Source organism: Haliotis asinina, chromosome 3 (assembly GCF_037392515.1).
Source record: "Haliotis asinina isolate JCU_RB_2024 chromosome 3, JCU_Hal_asi_v2, whole genome shotgun sequence".
In the NCBI taxonomy this organism is placed as follows: domain Eukaryota; kingdom Metazoa; phylum Mollusca; class Gastropoda; order Lepetellida; family Haliotidae; genus Haliotis; species Haliotis asinina.
In genome coordinates, this window is record NC_090282.1 from 47,907,493 (window position 1) to 47,935,221 (window position 27,729).

Here is a 27,729-nt window from a genome sequence, read left to right on the forward strand (position 1 = left end):
GTTTTTTATCTATCACTTTTTTTGTAATTTCTTTTTTTTTGAGTGCCCTTGAAAGATATGAAATAGCTTTAAATAATGAAGATTCACATGGTTTTTCATATGAATCTGGAATTGTGTTTGTTTTTGTTATTGAGATAGTCAAACCATAAGATCTGTCCTCTTTTGGTAAAATTCTGTTTGCTTGAATTTCATTTCTGAACCGGAGTCTAAGTAGTTTCTTTTCAAAATAAATTTTTATATAAATTCTGTTGTACTTTGTTATTGCCTTATCCCAATCAAACGTTAACAAGTCAGGTAAAGTATTATTTTTAATTGCTTTTTCACAAGTGGTAACAAAATCGTCTATGTGTTGTCATGGTATACTAATTAAAACATAAAAGTCTAAATAGGAATTTCTATGTTACAGGACTAGTTTCAATTTAAAACAGTTTAACATGTATCTTCTATTATGTTGTTGGTTTCCATAATGAATGTTTGTTGGGCTTGTTGTATCCTTAGTTTTACATATTTTTTTTACTCATCCTCGCTTATGGATGAATTTTTTTTATGATGAATCTCTTCTTTCATTTTGTTGTATTTTGCTAGTTCATCTAGTTCTAGCAACATACCTAACATCATCGATGTGGCTACGATTATTACTTTTTCACAAGCAGTAATAAAATCGTTTAAGTAGGTTGTCATGATATACTAATTGAAATATAAATATTTAAATATGAACATATATTGTTTATACAACTGGAGGGATATGAACACACAATGCACAGTTGAACTGTGCTTAACAAGCATGTGCTGAGAACTGTAAGCTTCATTTAACACGTAGAGTATCAGATTACACAATCAATCATTTAGAGAATTGTTTCACGTATAGTATAATCACTGTGCAGTATGTTTACAGTGAATGAATTGAAGAAACAAGCATATGAACATGGCCTTCTATGTTATTCTTGCATGAGGAAACATGAATTATTAGATTTGTTAGGTTTAAAGTATCAAAAAACACCTGTGAAAGAGCTTTTAAAACAAGCTCGTAAGCATGGAATGGGGCTGTATTCTCGTATGAGGAAATCTGAGCCCATTGAATTACTAAAGGAACAAAAACCTATAGAATTACAATTCATGCCTACTGAGGATGCTGTAGGTAAATATTTGAGAGGTTGAAAGATGGAAGTTCAAAGAAACATAGCTGTTGAAGATGTAAAACAATTGGTACTTGACAAAGTAAACCAAGACATGAAAGATTTTAGAGGTACTAAATTTCAACTCACATTAAGGATGGCATTAGAGAAACAACAGGCAAATGAAACAACTGAATACATCAATGTTTACTTCACAGGTAATCAAGAAGTTACAACACAACCTGACACCTGACACGACTTTCAACCAATTGATACAGTAGCACAATCCCATGATAAAAGTTTCACACAAAAAGTACAGGAACATGACACATGTGGGTTTGGATATGCGGTAATTTGTTGCGATGGACAAACTAACCCTCACATAATTTATAGAGGTCCAGGCGCAGCTGAAAAATTTCTGAAATGTTTATAACACAAAGAGAAAAAGATTTTGAAAAAGTAGTATGACGCAAGAAAATCGGAAAACCCACAACTAAAGCACGCATTGTCACAAATGCTGTAAACCTTTGAATGGTGATTCAGTTAGAGATCACTATCAGATTACTGGTAAATACAGAGGTGCAGCTAACAATGAATGTAACTTGAAGCTAAGGATAAATCCTCAACTTATTCATATTCCAGTGGTATTTCACAATCTACACGGGTATGATTCACACTTGATTATGCAAGCTATTTCAAAAGTCAAAGGTAACACATGTATCCCAAACAATATGGAAAGATATATATCCTTTTCGTTAAACAGGTTGAGATTCATAGATTGTGTTCACTTTCTATTGTCTTCTGAAGTCAAAGCTAATAACCCTAACGACTTGCCTATGACTAATCAGTACACAGAAGAGGAAACTAGATCTTTGCTGCTACGTAAGGGAATCTATCCGTATGAATGTATGGATGATTGGTCTAAGTTTAATGAGACATAATTACCTCCAACTGACCAATTCTGCAGTAAGCTTTCTGATGAGTCTGTGTCACAAGATGAACGTATGGGAAAAACGTATGGGAAAAACTTAGTTGTAAGAATCTGGGTGATTACCATGATTTATGTTTAAAAACAGATGTGTTACTGTTGGCTGATGTTTTTGAGATATTTAGAAAAACATGTTCAAAGTAATATGGACTGGACCCTGCACGGTATTCGAATCCTGCACTCTCGTGGGATGTGTTACTGAAGAAAATAGGTATTGAATGAGAATTATTCAAAGATTACGATATGCATTTGTTTATCGAGAAACGGTTATGCAGTGGTATTTCCATGGTATCGAAACGTCATGCTAAAGCGAATAACAAGTACGTGAAAGGTTACAATCCTAAGAAACCATCGCATCACCTACTCTACCTGGATGCCAACCATCTGTATGGCTGGGCTATGAGTCAATATCTACCAACGGCTGGATTCGAATGGTTGCCTGACCTGCGGTCGGCTGTCTGCAAGACTGACCAGCAGATGGACGTCATGAGCATTGCACTGGATTCAAACAAGGGTTATATACTTGAAGTGGACTTAGAATACCCAGAGGAATTGCATAGATCTCACAACAGTTACCCCCTGGCACCAGAACACTTCAGGGTTAACCAAGACTGGATGTCTGAGCACCAACATAACCTGATGAACGGACCGCTAGCAAATGTAGAAAAACTTGTACCTAATTTGATGAAAAAAAATCCAAAGTATATCGTTCACTACCATAACTTACAGCTGTATTTATCACTTGGCATGAAGCTTACTAAAGTACATGTACATAGAATACTGAAGTTCGATCAAAAATCCTGGATGGAACCCTATATCAGGATGAACATGGACTTGAGAAAGCTGGCAACCAATGACTTTGAGAAAAACCTCTATAAACTCACGAACAACTCTGTATTCAGAAAAACGATGCAGAAGTTAAGAAAATGAGTTAACGTGAAGTTAGTCCGGTCAAGTGAGGAAGACAAGCTCAAGGAAACTGATAGCCAGCCCAGCATACAATAGAAGCACTATTTTCGACGATGACTTGGCGCTATACATATGAAAAAGAGTCACATTAAACTTAATCGACTGGTTTATGTTGGTATGAGGATTCTAGACTTACCCAAACAGCTGATGTATGATTTTTACTACAACCAGCTCAAGAAGCAGTACGGTGACAGATGTGAAATGTTGTACATGGATACGGATTCACTACTGATGGAGAATCAAACTGAGGATGTTTACGAGGATATGAACACCAATATACACCTGTATGATGCCAGCAATTACCCGAGGGACCACCCTATGCACGGCCAAGTCAACAAAAAGGTGTTAGATAAGATGAAGGATGAATGTGCTGGTACACCAATAACTGAATATGTGGGATTGAGACCTAAGATGTATTCTTTTAAGAAAGCAGATGACGCTGAAATAAGAAAGGCTAAAGGGGTGAAAAAGAACGACATATCAAGCATACCCTATTCAAACACCAGATCAATACTCTTCGTAGTGATGGGCATAAGGTATACGGGTTGACTTTAAATAAGACGTCCCTCTCGCCAATGGATAAACGATGGACAGCTTCATATGGTGTTAATCCCTAAGCTTATGGTCATAAAAATATTTAAAAAACATATATATAATGGAGAAAATTTACTACAGCCCATGAGGATATTGGAAAGGTGTAGACGGTATTAAAAAATTAGCTAAAGCCGCATGTGTTTCAGAAGGAAAAGCTAGAGTGTGATTACAGAAACAAGCTATATGGCAAATATACTTACCGGCACCAAAATATATACCTAGGAGAAAATTTGGTATTCACATCCCTAATCAAGTTCACCAGGCTGATCTGTTGTTTCTTCCACATGACACGGTCACACGAAGAATTATAAATCATCCCACAGGGATAAAAAAAATTATACCTCTATTTTTAACAAACATTTAACTTCACCGATGTCTTTTTTCTTCTCATAAATAAGCTGAAATTGTTTTTTATCTATGCCATGGGCTTTACATAATCATTAATGACCTTTCACTCCTATACCACACACAGAACACGTGTAGTTTGTATAACCTTTACCGTGAAAAAAACAATAACCCTCAATTTTGCCTCCTTTACCACAAATGTCAGTTTTCCCCATAAGTACCCACTGACAAGTATAGGGTGCTGTGCTCATTTTTGACATGATATTTTGTGTAATTAGTCTACTGTTTAACAATTAACACTGTAGCTGCTAAACCAAGTCCCACGAATACCAACTCACAATCTTTCTGACCCTCTGAAGGAGTGTAATACTGAGAAATCATTGGTTACCTAATGGTTCTAGTTGTTTACCCGTTAACACATAGTATTCTTTCATAGCTTTATCTACGTCATTAAAAGTTCTAATGGAAAGATTTTTGCTTTGGAGCTGAGTATTGAAAAAATCTAGTCTCTTCATTCGTCTCATAGCATATTCAGCCTGTGCTGCCTGTAGTTTTTCTACTGCTATACTGTGTCATTTTCGTTGGGATTCTACCTCAGCCGTGTTTGACCCTTCAAATTGTAAGGCATTCACAAGAGTCCCACCAGCTATCATTGCTACTGTGGCCATATTATTGCTGAACTGGCATTAAAAATGAAAAGGAAGATATTTTCTTGGGAAATAGCGGCCAATATGTGTGGATGGCTACTGGGGTGAGAAGCAGCAGCAAGCGAGAGCATAATATAATTACATAATCACGTCTCCGCTGTGACAAAGCAGACGAGGTGAGCATAGCAAGCGATGTTTTCCACCTATTGTGAAGCAGGCTGGAATTATGATTATGTGGTTTCTGCTGTGAAAGCAGACAACGAGCAGCATAACAACTGAGAGCTTTTCACCCCAAACCGGCCATACACACTATGACGTTTTCATTCAAGAACATTGAAAGCTTCTTTCCAGCTGCGACTTGGGGGATTATGCTGTGTTGCATTACAGCTTTTCTTTTTCGTACCATTTCGGACTAATAGCTGTATGAGACTGTAGAGGTTGGTGGTGACGCTAGAAGTGAGGCAACTTGGCGTGATCCTGCGCGTGTTCTTTTGACGCAGTAGCTGATGACGTCATGATTTGAAGTAATGCTGCATGTGCAGAGGTCATGTTTATAAACAAAGGCACGTACTATGGCTACGTCAACAATAACATCATTTGGTGGTTAACGCTAAATGCGATTATTGCTGAACTGGTGTTATAAATGAAAAGGAAGGTATTTTCTTGCGAAATAGAGGCCAATATGTGTGGATGGCTACTGGGGAGAGAAGCAGCAGCCAGCCAGAGCATAATATAATTACAGTAATGTTCATAGCTAGATTTCACTGGGTCAATCTGATCATGTCAGACACTGATCCCATGGAGGTCTTTAATTCTGTTGGCAAGTCTATGATTGATCTTTTTTCAGGAAAGTTCCAGCTTTTCAATGCTCCCAACCGCCAGCCAAACAACATGTGGCAACATGAATGACCACTCCAACCTGGTGTCCGGCAGACATAGTTTTGTATAAAGTAGATCATATAAAATGTTGTCGCACAGGCACCTGGCGGACATGTGGCACAAGTCATTCGAACCTAGGTGGATCATGAGCCATTTAGGAGATGTGTTTCCTGCAGAAGCCAGGAGGTTGTTGAGAGAAGATCGGAAGTGGCCCCATCGCCTCCCGCCTCGGAGCAAAAATTTCTTAAATGTTCCTCCAATGTTTCAGAATCGTCTGAAATTGATAGCGCATTAATGGCGAGTCATCGAAATGAACAAACAGTTGCGAGGTGGTAGTGCATGGTCTGGACGCGAGGTACGCAAAGAGAGCATTAACGGGGCATAGTTCTGACACAGCAGGAGTGATTAAAAGCACAGTTCCTCTACCGAACTGGTCAGTCTTCAAAAACCTTATGTGCAATGATAGTCCCGGGACTGAAAATGAAACATCACTAATTTGCAGTGACATTTGTGAAAAATCGGCCTGTGAACTGCAAACCAACTCGATGACCCTAAGAAAACCGAAAAAAGGCTATGGTAAATGCTGATTTAAACATCATAGCTTCATAGGAAGAGTTGCAGATAACAGGCAATGCATTGACGATTCGCTGAAGAATTGGTAAAATGATGGGCTTTCATATGTCCCTTTTAGCTTTAATCATTCCAATGATGGCTTTTTTAACCAAGAAATGTTCACAGTGATTGACTAAGTTGTTCAGTTTATGCCAGGTGGATAGAGCTGAAATGTAGGCCCTTACAGTACGAGGTGATTTACCTTGCATTGACGTGAATTGACATGTAATATGGGCACCTTGTGTTGCGAGATAAAGCGGACGAGATTAGTCTACGAGATTCCGTCATACAATCTCCCAAATGTCTTTCAGTAAGCTGGTCTGTTTCGGGTCTGCACCTGGGGCCACTTGTTGAAATCTATGCGACTGAAAATGCAAAGGAACGTCAGCTATAGTGTTATCATGCATGCTAATGTACCTGGAGTGGAATATTATGTTGTGCCAAAAGGAGAGTAAGAATAAGCACCTAACTAGCACCATGACCTTCTTGTTTTTGGATGATTGCCTGTTCATGATATGTACAACTGCTTGGTCGTCACATGTGAACCTAACTTTTTCTGTTGCTCAAACAATTTCCCCACAATCTTAATGCTACCACGATAGGAAATAATTCAAGGAGTGTCATATCTTTGGTATAACCTTTTTGTATCCATGTTTGAGGCCAGGACGCACATGTCCAGCTGCCTTGGAAAAACTACCCGAAGCCATGTGTGCTAGATGCATCCATGAACAGCTATATGTTCACCAGTAGGCCAAACAGAATCATGAAACACAGATACGCCATTGTAGTGTTGCAGGAACTGTAACCATACTTGCAGGTCCTGTTTCATGCCGTTAGCAAGTCTTATTCAATGATTGGGATGGACTTTTCCGCAAAGGGCATCAGTCAAGCGTCTACAAAAGGCCCTCACACACCTAACTGCGTGACACACAACCTGAGAACTGCAAATTAAAACCTGAGCTAAAACCTACCTGTAAAAGGGCCGCGTCTTTGGGGCCTGCAGCATAGTACACTGCAATCCATGGCATCTGTGCGTTATATTTTATGGGTACCGGTGCTAACGTCATTGACTGTTGGGGGCAAGCTGGCCCTGTTATGGAGCTGCACTTGTGCGTTGTTTGTTGTTTTGGTACGAAAAGAATTGCATTGCCGGGCACTGTGTTTTGAACTGTTGCATTTAGAACACTTGTGGGGATACTTGCAAGATAATCTTGAACACTGGGAAAGATTAAAATCCCAGCAAACTTGTTTCTCAGATGGTTGTGATGGGACTACTAGCGCTAGCCTTTCTGTCTGTAGGAGTATAATACTGCCTACCCTGAATCATGTAGTCACAGATCGCCATCAATGGCTCCCCATGAACGCATGGGATCCCTAGCCGTCCTTACCCTGTATCTGTGTTATGTAAACATATCCTATCATCTGTAATGCATTACCATCGGCTTCCATCATTGTTATCATAACTGTCGGCTTCCTATCAGTGCTTGTTTATACTGGCTTCCAGCTTTCGTTAACTCATTCCACTTGTTACTTTGTTATTGTTTTACCTGTACATATAAATTTAGCTCTGTACCCCATTCTCAGTCACCTGATGAAGGAGTAAGCATTAACTCCGAAACGTTGTGTTCTCACATAAAGAAGTTGATATCCATAAAACTCTTCATTCTTATGTCATACCCGTTCCATATTTTTTGCCTGACAGAATTCTTGACATGTGATCCTAAGTGGTTCGATTGGTAGGAAAGTTGAGGTAAACCTGCATTAACTGTCGTGCTATCTGACACCTGGCTATTTGTGGGAAAATTTGGCTGTGAAGCTAGATTACAAAGCCATTGTAGCATGTTTTGAATGCTTGCTGCATTCATGTCTACCACCTGCTGAATCCCAGGTTGCGTGTCTGCCGCCGGATGCGCTGTCGTAATTTGGGTTACCAGCGCGGGTGTTAAGGACGGTGCTGCTAACAATAGGTTTGGATCTATCTGAATAGGATTTGTTAATTCCTTGATTAAAACTAGAAGCCAAGTTAAACCTACCTTGCACTTGAGCATTCCACTAGGGATCCAAGGTCGATCCAAGGTCAATCCATTGATTATCCAAATTCGGTCCTTGAATATCCCCTGGCGGACCTTCTGTGCAGATTCCACTGCTGCCCTAGCTGTCCTACGCTTCTTTCCGGTTGTGACTTGGGGGATTATGCTGTGTTGCATTACAGCTCTTCTTTTTCATACCATTTCGGACTAATAGCTGTATGCGACTGTAGAGGTTGGCGGTGACGCTAGAAGTGAGGCAACTCTGCGTTATCCGGCGCGTGTTTTGATGGCATAGTAGCTGATGACATCATGATTTGACGTAATGCTGCATGTGCCGAGGTCATGTTTATAAACAAAGGCATGTGGTATGGTTACGTCAACATTAACACCATTTAGCTGTTAACGCTAAATGCAATTATATTTAATACTTAAAAATATTTTCAGGGATAACACCTTGCTTCACCACAACGTCCTTGGTGTTCATAGTAAGCATAAAAATATCTTACAGGTCGACGTCGAGCTTTATAGTAGGTTGTTTTATAATCATTTTAGTCAACCGAACGTATCCTACTGCTAATCAGGAAACCAATGCTGCATGGTATGCATCGTTAACGAATGTTTTTCCATCAGACATAACATATATTAATGGAAAATAAAATTTTAATTACAACATAATATGAGGGTCTTTAGGGGTGTTTGTGGTGATTGCTGTGGTTGTGGTTGGGGGGGTGGGGGATACCCCAACTTTGGTTTAATTAAACATATATAATGAAATAACAGCAGTGCCTCATACTCCACCTATGGTAACCCACAATTTATAACCATGTTTATTGTGTCTGGCTAATATCCATAAAAATCTTCATTCTTATGTATTTCACTTTTAAATGCCCTTCAAAGACTTGGGTATGACATAGACTTTCAGACACTCCTACCTTCTCAAAACATTGCACACGAGGTCGATGTTCCTTTAGAAATGGTTTATAACCAGTCAGGTCAGGTCATGCTAAAACTGGCAGGTAAGCAATCTTCTAAACCCCTCACTATTGCATCCTGGACTACGGCCTTCCACATTTTTTTGAGTATTTATCTGCAAAAGCACACAGATAAGGTTCAGGAACTGTTAGGATACATTGATGCAGTTCGGGGAGCTGCATACAAGTACGGTAATGACTCGTGGTACACCTATGACTATTATTTCTGCCATAAAAAGGTTAGGGATCCCATGCGTTCATGGGGAGCCATTGATGGCGATCTGTGACTACATGATTCAGGGTAGGCAGTATTATACTCCTACAAACAGAAAGGCTAGCGCTAGTAGTCCCATCACAACCATCTCTGAGAGACAAGTTTGCTGGGATTTTAATCTTTCCCAGTGTTCAAGATTATCTTGCAAGTATCCCCACAAGTGTTCTAAATGCAACAGTTCAAAACACAGTGCCCGGCAATGCAATTCTTTTCGTACCAAAACAACAAACAACGCACTAGTGCAGCTCCATAACAGGGCCAGCTTGCCCCCAACAGTCAATGACGTTAGCAGCGGTACCCATAAAGTATAACGCACAGATGCCATGGATTGCAGTGTACTATGCTGCAGGCCCCAAAGACGCGGCCCTTTTACAGGTAGGTTTTAGCTCAGGTTTTAATTTGCAGTTCTCAGGTTCGTTCACTCCAACTGTCACTCCCAATCTTAGATCAGCAAGGTAACTTCCTCACATTGTAAATATAAAGTTACAGAAAGAAATCTCTTTGGGTCGCATCGCTGGGCCCTTCCCCTCATGTCCGATTGAAAACCTCAAGGTATCTCCCGTTGGTTTAGTGAAAAAGAAATCCTTCTCATCAAATGTCTACACAAACGCTGATGGCTACTGACTTATACACCATCTCTCTCATCCCCCGGGATCATCCGTAAATGATGGAATTTCCGCGGAATATTGCTCTGTACAGTATACACGGTTTGATGATGCGGTAAGTTTAGTTCAGCACTTAGGAAAGAGCGCACAGTTAGCAAAATTCGATGTTAAGTCAGCCTTCCGTTTTCTCCCAGTCCATCTGGAAGACTTCCACCTGTTAAGAATGTACTTTCAAGGGAACTACTATTATGATAAATGCCTTATTAAACATTTAGTCATTTTTTTCAGTGATGCATAACCAAATACACCAACAGTTCATCCATCATGCACTATCTAGATGATTTCCTGGTGGGAGGCCGCGCCCAATCAGGTAATTGTAAATACCCGTTAGATTCAAGCATTCAGCTTTTTCAGCAATTCGGCATCCCAATAGCACAGGAAAAAAACAGTTCAACCAACCACGACCATAACTTTCCTGGGCTTGACCATAGACACCGTTTCTATGGAGATTAGAATACCAACAGAAAAAAATCAATCAGTTCCATCAAGAAATATTCGACTTACTGCAGTCGCAAAGGCGTAAAATTAAAGTTCACCAGTTATAATCCCTATTAGGCAAACGGTCCATTGTGTGTCACGCAGTTAGGTGTGTGAGGGCCTTTTGTAGACGCTTGACTGATGCCCTTTGCGGAAAAGTCCATCCCAATCATTGAATAAGACTTACTAACGGCATGAAACAGGACCTGCAAGTATGGTTACAGTTCCTGCAACACTACAATGGCGTATCTGTGTTTCATGATTCTGTTTGGCTTACTGGTGAACATATAGCATCTAGCACACATGGCTTCGGGTAGTTTTTCCAAGGCAGCTGGACATGTGCGTCCTGGCCTCAAACATGGATACAAAAAGGTTATACCAAAGATATGACACTCCTTGAATTATTTCCTATCGTGGTAGCGTTAAGATTGTGGGGAAATTGTTTGAGCAACAGAAAAAGTTAGGTTCACATGTGACGACCAAGCAGTTGTACATATCATGAACAGGCAATCATCCAAAAACAAGAAGGTCATGGTGCTAGTTAGGTGCTTATTCTTACTCTCCTTTTGGCACAACATAATATTCCACTCCAGGTACATTAGCATGCATGATAACACTATAGCTGACGTTCCTTTGCATTTTCAGTCGCATAGATTTCAACAAGTGGCCCCAGGTGCAGACCCGAAACAGACCAGCTTACTGAAAGACATTTGGGAGATTGTATGACGGAATCTCGTAGACCAATCTCGTCCGTGTTATCTCGCAACACAAGAAGCACATATTACATGTCAATTCACGTCAGTGCAAGGTAAATCACCTCGTACTGTAAGGGCCTACATTTCAGCTCTATCCACCTGGCATAAACTGAACAACTTAGTCAATCACTGTGAACATTTCTTGGTTAAATTGGAATGATTAAAGCTAAAAGGGACATATAAAAGCCCATCATTTTACCAATTCTTCAGCAAATCGTCAATGCATTGCCTGTTATCTGCAACTCTTCCTATGAAGCTATGATGTTTAAATCAGCATTTACCATAGCCTTTTTTTGGTTTTCTTAGGGTCATCGAGTTGGTTTGCAGTTTACAGGCCGATTTTTCACAAATGTCACTGCAAATTAGTGATGTTTCATTTTCAGTCCTGGGACTATCATTGAACATAAGGTTTTTGAAGACTGACCAGTTTGGTAGAGGAGCTGTGCTTTTAATCACTCCTATTGTGTCAGAACTATGCCCCGTTAATGCCTCGCGTCCAGACCATGCACTACCACCTCGCAACTGTTTGTTCATTTCGATGACTCGCCATTAATGCGCTATCAATTTCAGACGATTCTGAAACATTGGAGGAACATTTAAGAAATTTTTGCTCCGAAGCGGGAGGCGATGGGGCCACTTCCGATCTTCTCTCAACAACCTCCTGGCTTCTGCAGGAAACACATCTCCTAAATGGCTCATGATCCACCTAGGTTCGAATGACTTGTGCCACATGTCCGCCAGGTGCCTGTACGACAACATTTTATATGATCTACTTTATACAAAACTATGTCTGCCGGACACCAGGTTGGAGTGGTCATTCATGTTGCCACATGTTGTTTAGCTGGCAGTTGGGAGCATTGAAAAGCTGGAACTTTCCTGAAAAAAGATCAATCATAGACTTGCCAACAGAATTAAAGACCTCCATGGGATCAGTGTCCGACATGATCAGATTGATCCAGTGAAATCTAGCTATGAACATTACTGTAATTATATTATGCTCTCGCTTGCTGCTGCTTCTCACCCCAGTAGCCATCCACACATATTGGCCTCTATTTCCCAAGAAAATACCTTCCTTTTCATTTATAACACCAGTTCAGCAATAATCGCATTTAGCGTTAACCACCAAATGATGTTATTGTTGACGTAGCCATAGTACGTGCCTTTGTTTATAAACATGACCTCTGCACATGCAGCATTACTTCAAATCATGACGTCATCAGCTACAGCGTAAAAAGAACATGCGCAGGATCACGCCGAGTTGCCGCACTTCTAGCGTCACCACCAACCTCTACAGTCTCATACAGCTATTAGTCCGAAATGGTACGAAAAAGAAAAGCTGTAATGCAACACAGCATAATCCCCCAAGTCGCAGCTGGAAAGAAGCTTTCAATGTTCTTGAATAAAAACGTCATAGTGTGTATGGCCGGTTTGGGGTGAAAAGCTCTCAGTTGTTATGCTGCTCGTTGTCTGCTTTCACAGCAGAAACCACATAATCATAATTCCAGCCTGCTTCACAATAGGTGGAAAACATCGCTTGCTATGCTCACCTCGTCTGCTTTGTCACAGCGGAGACATGATTATGTAATTATATTATGCTCTCGCTCGCTGCTGCTTCTCACCCCAGTAGCCATCCACACATATTGGCCACTATTTCCCAAGAAAATATCTTCCTTTTCATTTTTAAAGCCAGTTCAGCAATAATATGGCCACAGTAGCAATGATAGCTGGTGGGACTCTTGTGAATGCCTTAGAATTTGCGGGAGTAATTTTCTATTTTTACAATTTGAAGGGTCAAACACGGCTGAGGTAGAATCCCAACGAAAATGACACAGTATAGCAGTAGAAAAACTACAGGCAGCACAGGCTATGAGACGAATGAAGAGACTAGATTTTATCAATACTCAGCTCCAAAGCAAAAATCTTTCCATTAGAACTTTTAATGACGTAGATAAAGCTATGAAAGAATACTATGTGTTAACAGGTAAACAACTAGAACCATTAGGTAATGAACCAATGATTTCTCAGTATTACACTCCTTCAGAGGGGCAGAAAGATTGTGAGTTGGTATTCGTGGGACTTGGTTTAGCAGCTACAGTGTTAATTGTTAAACAGTAGACTAATTACACAAAATATCATGTCAAAAATGAGCACAGCACCCTATACTTGTCAGTGGGTACTTATGGGGAAAACTGACATTTGTGGTAAAGGAGGCAAAATTGAGGGTTATTGTTTTTTTCACGGTAAAGGTTATACAAACTACACGTGTTCTGTGTGTGGTATAGGAGTGAAAGGTCATTAATGATTATGTAAAGCCCATGGCATAGATAAAAAACAATTTCAGCTTATTTATGAGAAGAAAAAAGACTACATCAGTGAAGTTAAATGTTTGTTAAAAATAGAGGTATAATTTTTTTTATCCCTGTGGGATGATTTATAATTCTTCGTGTGACCGTGTCATGTGGAAGAAACAACAGATCAGCCTGGTGAACTTGATTAGGGATGTGAATACCAAATTTTCTCCTAGGTATATATTTTGGTGCCGGTAAGTATATTTGCCATATAGCTTGTTTCTGTAACCACACTCTAGCTTTTCCTTCTGAAACACATGCGGCTTTAGCTAATTTTTTAATACCGTCTACACCTTTCCAATATCCTCATGGGCTGTAGTAAATTTTCTCCATTATATATATGTTTTTTAAATATTTTTATGACCATAAGCTTAGGGATTAACACCATATGAAGCTGTCCATCGTTTATCCATTGGCGAGAGGGACGTCTTATTTAAAGTCAACCCGTATACCTTATGCCCATCACTACGAAGAGTATTGATCTGGTGTTTGAATAGGGTATGCTTGATATGTCGTTCTTTTTCACCCCTTTAGCCTTTCTTATTTCAGCGTCATCTGCTTTCTTAAAAGAATACATCTTAGGTCTCAATCCCACATATTCAGTTATTGGTGTACCAGCACATTCATCCTTCATCTTATCTAACACCTTTTTGTTGACTTGGCCGTGCATAGGGTGGTCCCTCGGGTAATTGCTGGCATCATACAGGTGTATATTGGTGTTCATATCCTCGTAAACATCCTCAGTTTGATTCTCCATCAGTAGTGAATCCGTATCCATGTACAACATTTCACATCTGTCACCGTACTGCTTCTTGAGCTGGTTGTAGTAAAAATCATACATCAGCTGTTTGGGTAAGTCTAGAATCCTCATACCAACATAAACCAGTCGATTAAGTTTAATGTGACTCTTTTTCATATGTATAGCGCCAAGTCATCGTCGAAAATAGTGCTTCTATTGTATGCTGGGCTGGCTATCAGTTTCCTTGAGCTTGTCTTCCTCACTTGACCGGACTAGCTTCACGTTAACTCGTTTTCTTAACTTCTGCATCGTTTTTCTGAATACAGAGTTGTTCGTGAGTTTATAGAGGTTTTTCTCAAAGTCATTGGTTGCCAGCTTTCTCAAGTCCATGTTCATCCTGATATAGGGTTCCATCCAGGATTTTTTATCGAACTTCAGTATTCTATGTACATGTACTTTAGTAATGAACTGCATAGAAATATGACAATTTAAATCGCTATGAAAATTTTAACAGCTCAAACAAAAATGCATGAAATACCTACTGGTATGTATGGTTTACATGTGCTAACTTATGACATTACTTCAATTTATGTGTAAGAATTTTGAGTTACCAACAGTGCTTTGTAACAAATATAGTAAATAATTTCAGTGTGGTAATTATAATGACATGTACATATATTATGAGTCGATGCAAAAGAGAGCATTATCACTTTATATTCAATTAGTTAACATTATCAACTTTAGATTGTGAAAAAGAAATACAGTCAAATCCTGATGATTTAAATGCCCGTGTCTTGAATATTATGTATGACTCGAAGTACCATTTGGTCCCAACCATTTTTTCTACCATCATACACATACCTATGTCTCGAATACATTGATAAGTCAAACTTATCACGTGGTCAGCAGGAATTCGATTCGTGGGGATTTGCCTGTAGTTACAACTGAGTCAGCTTTAAATTGGTAACTGAATTTATGTCTAATCTATTTGAGTTCAGATGAATAACTATTTGTGTGTTTACAATTCATTATACGAAATATGACAATGTAATAATAATAAGTAAAGTAAACTGAAACTGTTCTATTTTTTCAATTCTTTCTATGTCCGTGAAATTTTGTATCTTGATTTGTATATATTAGGTAGTTGAAGAATACATAGTCTCAGGTAACTTCTAAAATAGTACACCCATGAAGGTCCTGGAGAAGAATAGGCCTTCAGAAACCCATGCTTACCATAAAAGGTGACTATGCTTGTCGTATTAGACGACTAATGGGATCGGGTGGTCAGACTCGCTGACTTGGTTGACACATGTCATCGGTTCCCAAATATGCAGATCGATGCTCATGTTGTTGATCACTGGATTGTGTGGTCCAGACTTGATTATTTACAGACCATCGCCATATGGTTGGAATACTGATGAGTATGGCGTAAAACTAAACCCACTCACTCACTCACTCTAAAATAGTACATCTGATTCAATCAACGTGTATAAAAAGTATTTTTGGAAATACTTGTTAAATACCCATGTAAAGACATCTCATAATCCTGTCTCTTGCTCACATGTATATTTAGAGTATTTGACATGCATTTAATTTGATGTGTATAACAGTAGTTAACATGTATTTAAGAGTAAGTATATTAGAATAATGAACATGCATTTAAGATAATGTATACTATTTTGGATATAAGGTGATGTAAATTATTAATACGTATTATGTAAAAATAAATGTGTACAATCTACCTTCAGTCTCAGTCATTCCTTAAATTAACAGTTTTGAAGTTTACAAGATCATACAACAAAGTGACTAAATATCACTGGTGACCAAATATAGCAGACACAAAATAAAAAGTGCACCTTTTGTTCTCAGGGATTAATTCGATCCAGTGAACTGGGACCCTAGAACAAATGGTGCTGGGTAAGTGAGAATAACCCATGAGAATAACCAGTTCATTTACCAAACCATTGATAGTAATTAGTAACTGTTATCAAAATACTACGCCCCATTACAAATAAAATCCTTTTGACTTTGATACAATTATATGAGTCACACAGATCATGCAGTCATGAAACAAGATCATTACCTCATTTGCTTTTAGTATTGACAGATTCCTGAGACAGCCGAGTGCTGCAGCCAGCATATGTGGAGCAGAAGGATGTGCGCTGTAGGAGCTTGCCTTGATCACCTTGTGCAGAGCTTCCAGGATACCATACCTCACAAACAGGACTTGCTGGATGCCTGATCAGACAATAAAGCAATGTGGAAAGACTTCATAAGAATGAACAAAATCTTTGATTGTTCAAACATAAAACAACAAATGAAATGAAGTAAGAAATCAGTGTCATTGATATGCCCAAAATGGTGAACACTTGTATTAAAAAGGTCTACTAATGATACATGCTCATCAGCTTTGTTCCACAATAAAAAAAATCATATTGATAAGAGCATGAAAACCTCTTTTTTTCTGAATCACATTCATGACCTATGCATTCAATTTTAGTTCTCGCTATTCGGCTTATCTATGGTAGTATATGGAAGTTATAACTATGTAAACTGAATGGCAAAAGAAATGTAAATGACATTGGAAATGATTGGAAATGACAAAATGAATATAAAAGATAATGATAATGAAAATGATAAGAAGGATCGCCAGTACTGAAGGTGTCCAGATACCTTTTCTCATACTGTTTGTTTGAACAGTAACTGGAGTGTTCGTGTTTCGGGGACAGAATTACATGTACATAGAAAGTAAATGTTAGTTTCTGTGAAATGTTGACACCCTAATTTGGCGCTGAAGGAATGCTACTGCAATGTCTGTGTTTGTGTCATATAAGTGATGTAATTATTGATTTTTACATAACAATAATGTGAAGCAAAAATGTTTCCCATTCAATTATCTACAGTTTGATACCTTGAAAAATGGAATCGATTGGCTGTTTTGTAGAGTTGTGACATGTTTGTGAAGCCTATGGAAATGATTCTTTGCAAAACTGACCAACATCCAAGGACAATAACTCCCAAACAATTAAAGATCTCAACATACCTTCAGCAAACTATGTAGTCCACAATGTGGGCTTTCACAATGATTGTACAGATTGTACTATTTGACAATTGTTACGGTTAAAAATTTGCCGTGACAAACGATGAAAGAACCCCCCTGTGAACCAGCAAAACAGAACAAGGATAAGTCTAAAACATTCATATATTGTATTATTAGATCTAAGGAAGAGAGCAAGTTATACAAAGTGATGAAAGAAACCCCCTGTGAACCAGCAAAACAGAAAAAGGACAAGTCTAAAACATTCATATATTGTATTATTAGATCTAAGGAAGTGAGCAAGTTATACAAAGTCACAAGTCAATTTCACAATACTGATTTCAAATACAATACAAATGACACAAAATCTAAGGCAATGGGTCACAAAATATAATATAGCAAACTCGCCAAAGTCTTAGTGCAAGAGAAAGAAACAGAATGTTATGCAGAATGTAACACAGCGAGAGGGCTAACGGCGGCTAGGAAGATCAAGCGTTGACAGATTTGTTGGTGATGATGTGTATACTCCAGATTGTGTCCTTCCCCAACATTGCAACTAGCATTTATATACACTTTCAGTCATTTCCCGAAGTTTGGGCACATACGACCATCGCCAACACTGTAGAAATCTCTAGCAGTCTCCCGGAAGTAACACATAGAAAGTCAAGGGCAGATAATTTCTGGACAGCCTGATACCAAAATCTTAAAAATTCTGACCATCTATTAAATGTGACCCATCATAATTATTATTCAAAACACTAAACGTTGTGACCCAATAATAATCATTACTTAATTAAAAACAAAATATGCAGAAAATACACACTCCTAACACTCTCCCCCTTGAGAGAAAGAAAGTTTCATAGAATCTTTCAGTTACAATCATAGCAATAATAACCTAATAACATGACATGAGTGATATGAGTAATATGAGAAACTTCTTGCAGAATTACTATGACAAAATGCATAAACGTACATACATACATACTGCATCGTCCAGTCATCATACATTTATACCCTGGAAAGTGCATCAGCACAAACATTGTCTTTGCCCTTAATGTGTTTAATCACAAGACTGAACCCTTGCAAGGTCAAACTCCACCTCATGAGTCTTTGATTGAGAAACTGTCTCAAAACAATGACAGAGAAACTGTCTCAAAACAATGAGTCTTGATCATATTTTTCAAAGTTTGATGAAACCTCTCTAATACTCCCTTTGACTCTGGATGATAAACACTTAACACCTGACTGGTACATAGCTTGTTGAAACACCTTAGACATAAAATTTGAGTCCTGATCAGCCTGAACAACATCTGGCAAACCTACTAAGGTGAAAAACTTGATCAAAGCCTTGACAATCACAGGAGCAACAATCCTACGAAACAGAATTGCTTCAGGAAATCTGGTAGAGGCACACATGATTGTGAGTAAATACGGATTACCAGACTTAGTCTTAGGTAGTGGACCATCACAGTCAATAATAACTCTACAGAAAGGTTCCTCAAAAGCCAGTATTGGTTTCAAGGGAGCGGAAGGAATTTTCTGATTTGGTTTTCCAACAATTTGGCATGCATGACAGGTCTTACAAAATTCAGCCACATCTTGTCTCAAACTGTGCTAAAAGATATGTGCCAAAAGTTTCTCACAAGTTTTGTTTACACCCAGATGACCTGCCATGGGACTTTCACGTGCCAATGAAAGTACGTTTTCGAAATAATTTTGGTACCACAATTTGATAGTACAATTTCCATTCATCCTCCGAAGGAACATCCAGCGACCTATATTTCCTCATCAGGACACCATCCTTGTACCAAAAACAAACTGGAACCTTGCTAACCTCCTCAAAAGAAACAGCCTTACTAGCCAACTTCTGCATTTCAACATCCTTACCCTCTGCACTAATAAGCTGCTCTCTGGAAAGAATGTGTTCACCACCTGACAAACTATCTGACTTACCGAGAAGTCCCAAAGAGCTACTACTCTTTGAAGATAAGTCACCCGTCTCTACCTCACACAAAGAATGATCAATGAATGTACCTGACAAATCATAAATGGTATCATTCTGCAAAGAAATCTTGTAAGAAATACCTTTTGACATTGAATAAGTCACTGCACAAGAAGGAGAAATACTCGGAAATTCATCCTCCAACTTTTCTGTACTATCCGAACTCTCCGGCAAAACAGTGACAATTGGATCAAAGCCAACTTTGGCCCCCATAAGATCATTACTGATCAACAAATCGACATCCGCAACTGGGAGAGAGTCCAGAACACCAACTTTCACCTCACCTGAAATCAGATCTGAAATTCACAAAATGGAGAGGAGCAGAAAAATTGCCACCTATACCCTAAAGCAAAACATCTGAGTTAGCTGAGTTAGTCTCAGGCTTATACTGAAAAGTATGTGACTGCTTGCCACTAGAATTTGAACCTGTTCTAACACCACTGTAACCTGCATGTCCTGAAGTCTTAACCGGGGAAAAGCTTTTTTGGCCAGAAAACTTTGTATTACCCAGAGACTTTAAAGAACTCTTGTGAGTCAAACAATAATCATCTGCCAACATTGCTGCCTTATGTAAGTCATCAACCTTTTGTTCATCCAAATAAGTCTTAAAGTCAGCATGAAACTCTGCTTGAAATCTTCACTAAACACTAACTGTCTCAAACCATCAAAATCTGTGACCTTCTTAGACCTACACCACCTATCAAACAATGTTTCCTTTTCTCTAGCAAACTCCACAAAAGTCTCATTGTCCCTTTTGTGAGCATTTCTGAATTTCTGACGATGGCCTCAGGCACTAATTCATAAGCTTTCAAAAGTGAACTGTTGACAAGATCATAATTTTAGCTTTGTTGTACTGACAAGGCTGAATAAGCATCCTGAGCTTTACCCTTCAGAACAGTTTGCAGTAACATAGTCCACGACTTCCTAGGCCACTTTAGATTTTCAGCAACTTTCTCAAAGTGTATAAAATATTTGTCTACTAAAGGTGTGCAAGCATAGCATGCCTTGCAAAGTCAAATGAGGAAGAATCTCAGGGCTGAGAAGGGTTTTCAAGCTTTTTCAGTGCAATGTCTCTGTCAATTTCTTCAATTGTATTTCTTTCTCCATCTCAAACTTTTTCATTTCCATTTGTTTTTCTTTTTCTATTTCCAACCTTTTCAGTTCTCATCTTTTCATTTCCAAGAGGTTTGAACATTCCTCTGGCATCATTTCCAAAACATCACCTTCAAAAATTCCCTCATCAATATAGTGATTCAACACAATTTTCAAAATCTGAAATTTCCTCATTGCAGGTTTGGCATCAAGTTTGAGATGTGAAGAAATTTGCAATAAATCTGATTTCCTCTACTGACTAATTGTCTCGGAGTCAGGGGACAATACACATTTCTCAAGTTCAAACACCATTTTGCTGGTTCCACAATTAACCTGTTGCAAAATTGCAAAAAATTGTAATATATTTCACAAATGGTCTCTAATGTCAAATGCATTCTATCCTGGACGAGCCCCCAATTTTGTTCTGGTTAGGAATTTACCGTGACAAACGATGAAAGAAACCCCCTGTGAATCAGTAAAACAGAAAAAGGACAAGTCTAAAACATTCATATATAATTTTTATCAGATCAAAGGAAGTGAGCAAGTTATACAAAGTCACAAATCAATTTCACAACACCGATTTCAAATACAATACAAATGACACAAAATCTAAGGCAATGGGTCACAAAATACAATATAGCATACTCGCCAAAGTCTTAGTGCAAGAGAGAAACAGTTATGCAGAATGTAACACAGCGAGAGGTCTAGTGGTGGCTAGGAAGATCAAGCGTTGACAGATTTGTTGGTGATGATGTGTATACTCCAGATTGTGTCCTTCCCCAACATGGCAACTAGCATTTATATACACTTTCAGTCATTTCCTGAAAGTTCGGGCACATACGACCATTGCCAACACTGTAGAAATCTCTAGCAGTCTCCCGGAAGTAACATACTGAAAGTCAAGGACAGATAATTTCTGGACAGCCTGATACCAAAATCTTAAAAATGCTGACCATCTATTAAATGTGACCCATCATAATTTTATTCAAAACACTAAACGTTGTGACTCAATAATAATTATTACATAATCAGTAACAAAATATGCAAAAAATACACACTCGTAACACAATCAAGAGAAGATTTTTCAACACAGGCATCATGAAACTGGGAAACACTGTCACAGATTTCAGTTATTTCAGTACAGAAAATCCTTGATCTTCTCTCTCAACCTGTTTTTAGTTCTAGTCATGCCGAAGTGTCCTAGACTGTGTGCAGCTTTCGCAACTTTTGCCTGTATTGATGTCAGAATCACAATTCAATGCAGTCTGATAATCAGTCCTGGTATGATATTCAAGTCTTCACTCACTAGTTACAATGGATTAATTCCTTCACTTTTTCTGTAGGATTCCAAATCTTCCTTTCGTACTGTCTCCTTAACTTTTCTCAGTTCTTCAGCACATCTGGTTTCTCTTCTGATGTCATCCAGAATAACAGCATGTTCATTCTTGACAACATTCTTCAAACCCTGTTCTGAAGAATAATTACTAACTGTTAGTAATGGGTGTCTCAAGAGAAAGTCTAATGGATCTCCTTATCTTTCCCTGATTCAGACACCAACTCGAAATCCATATTCTGTATTTCCATTACCCATTTGTCTATCCTTGGTGGCAACGGCACTGTAGCATGGTTGAATAGGGGTTTGTGATCATCTTAAAGTGTGATCCACCAAGCAAGTAGATACTAATCTTCTCTTGGCCCATGCAATAGATAACGCATATTTTTCTGTTTGGCCGTACAGTTTCTCTCTTACTGTCATGTAATGGCTTATCAAATAAACTGGTTGTAGTCCCTACTGCATTTTCTGGAATAATCCTGCTGATAGCCCCTCGATGTAACACTCTGTTCGGTTGAACAATTGTTGAATGATGATTGGTTTGGTAGGGTCAAAATTTGTAGTAGTGTCTTTCAGGTTTCTGAAGGTTTCTCCCTCAGATTTCCTCAATCTGAACTTCACATCTTTCTTGGTCAATTCTCTCAATGGTGCAGTCAATGCAGCATAGCAAGGATAGAACGTGGACAAGTATCCAACCATTCCTGGAAACCTTCTCACAGCTGTTTGGTGCCTGACCATCTTTCATGGCTCTGACCTCCTCAGTTGGTCTTTTGTGCAAAGATATCCATAGAATTACAGTTCTTCCACTCCAAATTTACATTTCTCTCAGTTGAAAGTTAATCAGAAATCACTTGCTCCCTGTAGGAAAGTTTCTAACACTTGGTTGTGTTCCTCTAGAATTCTTCCTCCAATCAGGATATCAACTCTCTGGTTTTGATACTTCGGGATATCTCCAAATATTTAGTAAATCACCCCATCAAAATGATCTTGGGATGCTTTTGCTCCAGACACTAGTCTTTTTGGTGTCATGTTTCCCCAAGGAGTTGAGAAAGTGGCAATCTCTCTGGATTTCTGATCTAACATTAGTTGATGATATCTTTGTCTCATGTCTATCTTCAAAAAGATTTTGCAGTCTCTGAATTTGTAAGCAATGTCTCCCACCTCTATAGCATGCATTATTTGGCTTCTTTCCTTATTCTAGTATTTGTTGCAAGCTCTCAGATCTACACTTGCTCCGATCATGGTGGACTCCATCTTCTTGGCTTAAAGTTTGCTGAATCTTGGCCTTGCTTGACCTACTAAAGGCGAACAGCGTGTGACAGCTTCACCTTGCTGTACTTCTTGAAAGATATCTTCTTTCAGACCCTCCTCAAGCCATTTCTTCAAAGTAATAAGGAACATGCATATGACAAGCCTTTTGTGGCACTGAAATGATATCTTCCTTCATACATAATGTTCCATTTATCTCTCTGTCATTCTTTGGTACAGCCAATGCCTTCAAAAACTTGGCCATACTTATGTATGATTGCATCATTATATTTCATCTTTGTGTTGTGATTCTGGACAGCTTTTACTTCGAATTCTTCTTCTTTGATCCTGAGATTGTTCATCTGAGCTAAAGATCGGGCTTTCCTATGCTCTTAATTCATTAAGGCTGAGAGACACGTATGTGCAGCAAATGAATTAGCTTCTCAAAGTGAGAGCCGCGTATTGGGGGTAATAAAAAGCACCTCTTATTCAGCAAGAGCCGCGCATAGTCGTCAGCAGAAAGCACCTCTCATTCAGCAAGAGACTCGCATATGCATTTTACATTTTAAATTCGCACTGTACCTATTATTTCAATCAAATTAGCAGTAATGATCAAATATTAGCTTATCTTACAAGAGAGATTACTATCTGAATTAATGTGTTTTGATAACAATTGCTTGCAATGTTCGAGGGCTTATACGAGCAATTGAACACATGTCTGCGAGAAAGGGTTTATGAGATGTTGTTACAGGAGGTAAGTGTTTGTTACTTGTCATTGGGAGTGAATACTAAGACACTATAATTGCACTTTTATTGAATTAATGGTGACAAGGTTACAAAACCTTCTTCTAAATTAAATCATTCACTCATTCGTTGTAATAGTTCATATAATGAATCGTAGACACAAATAGCAATACTGTATGACACCCATGTTCGTGTAGATTTGAAATAAACCAACTTACTAATTTAAACCTAATTCATTTGCGACTATTGATTTTTAAAGTTGACAATAATACATAATCGAATATGAAGTGATAACTCTTACATCTACTCATAATATACATATATAGTACACATAAACCATTCAAAGGTAACTGGGGTATTTTGTTCAAGCTGTTTCATGTTGATTTGAAATGTGATTTTTCAATGCAATTTACATAAGCATTGTGTAAGAAATGTTTGCATTTGATCTCTGTAATTATCTTATCCAGCGTAATGATCACGTGTATCAGATCCATTGTCAATAAAAGGAGAAGAATATATTTAATCGTAACAATGTGCAGATTATACTGAAATACTCTGCAAGCCATTATGTTTGATGTAAAAAATGTGTGCGCAAAATGTATATGGAAATAAATACTATCTCTACTCAATGGTTGGATTGGGATATCCGGGGTAAAAATAATCAGATTGTAGCGCTTTGAGCGCTTTAAAGAAAAATAAACTCATCAAAGTGCTTGTTAGTCCTACATGTACATTTCAGGCATCCTTACAATTATGTATGTTCATGATACACAAACGTCTCATGATAGCTAGAGTTGATAATCTATGTTCATGATACACAAACTTTTCATGATAGCTAGAGTTGATAAAGCCGAAATCCAGCATATCGATTGGTCAGTGATCTAACCAATAGTCAATCTGTATCCAAGCTGTCTAGTGGCTGAACGTACTCTTCAGAAATTTAGCCCATGCCCCATCACCTGTCATTTCCTCTGTGACAGGTATCTCATGATACGACTGGTCATAGATAACAAATCAGCCACTATATTGAACAGTTAAGATACAAAACGTCCTATTCGGGAACTTTGATGTATAGGTTATGAATTCTCTGAAGAAAGTCCTTCTTGGGGTACATATAAGCATTTTTATGTCCATTAAAAATCCCTACGACAGTTGTAACTATTTTGATAATAAAATATTTACGAAACAAAAAAGCTCGTTTTTGTCTTGTGAGACCACCCTTACAGGGCCCTCCTCAGGCCCCCTACAGCCAAGAGCATGTAACTCTGGCCGTCTACCTCGCACATCACTTTTCATGCTGAACTTATCAGACAGAATGAGGGTGGCCGTACCCCAAGGAGGACTTTCTTCAAAGAATTCATAACCTCTACAGGTTTGTCTAATTCTTTTTCAGAAGAAGTCCTCCTTGGGGTACATATAAGCATTAAACAGACTCCCAAAGATAAGCAATAGGGAGTGGTATTCTGTCTGACAGCACAGTCCATTCGATCAAAGTGCAAATCTACAACCATACGGAAATAGAAAAGGCACCTACCTTGTCACCTGACCGCTGATGTCAATCAAGGCGAGAGGGCCGTGACAAAGCTGATGACCAGATGCAGTGTGTCCACGCCTGCAAGAAAACGCTGTACCAGGGGGTGTTGTCCCAACAAGGCACCCTCGACGGGTAAGCCAGATTCTAAACGAAACTGTAAGAACTCCAATACTTCAACTACAGTCGAAGAAAAGGGATAGAGAATCTGTCTATTTCCACACCAGCGCGCATAACAGGCCCATCTATCCTCATACTGTACATTCGCGGAATCCCTCCGCGAAGCCAGAATTGTGTCTGCAACTGATGCAGAAATTCCGCTCTTTTGGAGACAATTCCGGACAGTGGCCAGGCCACCCACTGAATCCTGGGATTGGGGTGAGGTGAGCTAGAACACGTTGTGAGAACGCATCTGCACGCACATTGTCGATCCCTGGGAGATAGACAGGCATAACCCGTATGCTGAACTGATCGCACCATAGCAGAAACTGCCACGCCTAATGAAGGAGACACAGTGCCACCTTGCTTCAGAATGTAGGACATCGCTGTCTGGTTGTCCATCTCTAGACGAACCACTCGGCTTCGAACCTGATCCACAAAACATTCGAACACCAACCTCACAGCTCTCAACTCTAGCACATTGATGTGCAAGGTCGCCTCATGCTCGGACCATAGTCCTGACACTGTGAGGTCACCTAGTACGCCCCTCCCACCCTGTGAGAGAGGCATCCGTCTGAACTTTGAGCGACGGTATCGGAGTCATCAGAGGTAAACATTTGGATAGATTCCCGGTATCTGTCCACCGCCGCAAGTGAGGTATCAACCACTGGGGAATAGCCAGATTCTTCTCATAGCTCTCCGAGTGGGACCACTGTTGTGCTAGCGCCTGCTGAATGGGACGCATGCTCAGACGTGCATGCCAAACTATGTCCACCGTTGCCTCCATGTTGCCTAGCAACTGAAGCCACGTTCGTGCCGAGGCCATAGGGGACTGTAGGAAAGTTAACACTATGCCCTGTAGCTTGATAATGCGCTCTTGGGACAGAGAAACCACCCCTCGGGTTGTCTCGAACCTCGCCCCCAAGAAAACCAGATCCTGCGTCAAACAAAAGTTGCCCTGCTCCCTGGCGACCTGAGCTGGTAATAGCATGAGTTTGGTGAACACCCTTGGCGCCGTGGAGATGCCAAAGGGGAGCACACGAAACTGGTAACAAACCCTGTTGAAGGAAAACCGAAGGTATATCCTGAACTCGGGATGCATTGGTACATGGAGGTATGCGTCTTTGAGGTCGATTGACGTAAGCCAATCCCCTGCCTCAGTGTCTCCATCTTGAAAGGCGGCACCTCTATCAAGGAAATAAGTGGAGTAGAACCCCGTATTCTCCTGTCCCAATGGAACCATCTCTATGGCTGCCTTGTCCAGTAAAGATTGAATTTCAGCACGGAGGATTGCCACCTTTTCGCTGCAGCGAATTCCCGGCAAAAGGAGGAGGCTCTCGCTTCCACTGTGGCATGTGGCCATTCCTGAGTGTGGACAGGACCCAGGGATTGGATGTGACTCTCTCCCATTCCCGGAGGAATAATGGGAGGTGACCACCCACATGAATTTCGGGTAGAAGGCAAAGTGTCCCGGCCAATGGCACAGAGATTGCTGCTTGCAACGGGACAACTGAGGGCTCCGGAGGTACGCTTACTGCCGACTTCCCCATCGTCTGCTGCCTTGCCCTTGCCTTTACCCTTGCCCTTGCTCTTCCGTGCCTGTAGTGGAGCAGTCCACTTCGGCGCATCCTTAGACTGAGTCGCAGGATAGCTTGAGCTGAGGACCGAAGGCCGCGCGCGAGAGGTGGAGGGTTGTTCAAGCAAGGGCTTAGAGTCCTTGAATTGACGAACGGCCTCCACGGCCTCCCTAACTACCGTCAAAGCCCCCGGGAACAGGGTCGAGCCCAACCAGAAAGGCCTGCTGTGTAGCCGGTGAATACCTGGTGACAGACAGCCATAACCTACGAAGACCCATCACAGCACACATCATCTGACTCGCGCAAGAACGCATTGAGTCATGTGCCAAATGTGAATGCACCTCCGTAAGTTGCCGCTCTAACGTGGATGAGGAAATATCCTTGTCCCCGTCCTCCTGTGACACCAGCTGAGTGCACCGCAACCTTAAGTTGCTGCACAGCATTCCGATATTGCTCCTCAAAGGAGCAGTAAACCAAGCGCAACACCTGGTTTGATGAGGTGATGGCTGTGGCCAGATGACCCCCCAAGTGCTTAAGGCGTACACGCACTCGTCGACAACGGGAGGGTCAAACAGCGCATCCTCCCCCATCGAGTAGC

The 27,729-nt window shown here is 39.8% G+C and overlaps 1 protein-coding gene across 1 annotated transcript in view; it reads right to left on the reverse strand.

Moving 5' to 3' along the window:
• LOC137278139 (uncharacterized) overlaps nt 1-27,729 on the reverse strand; it is a 421,511-nt gene that overhangs the window by 129,505 nt on the left and 264,277 nt on the right. Inside the window, exon 9 of the mRNA XM_067810311.1 lies at nt 16,492-16,646. Coding sequence (XP_067666412.1) covers nt 16,492-16,646 — 155 coding nt within the window. The remainder of the gene's footprint in view (nt 1-16,491; nt 16,647-27,729) is intronic.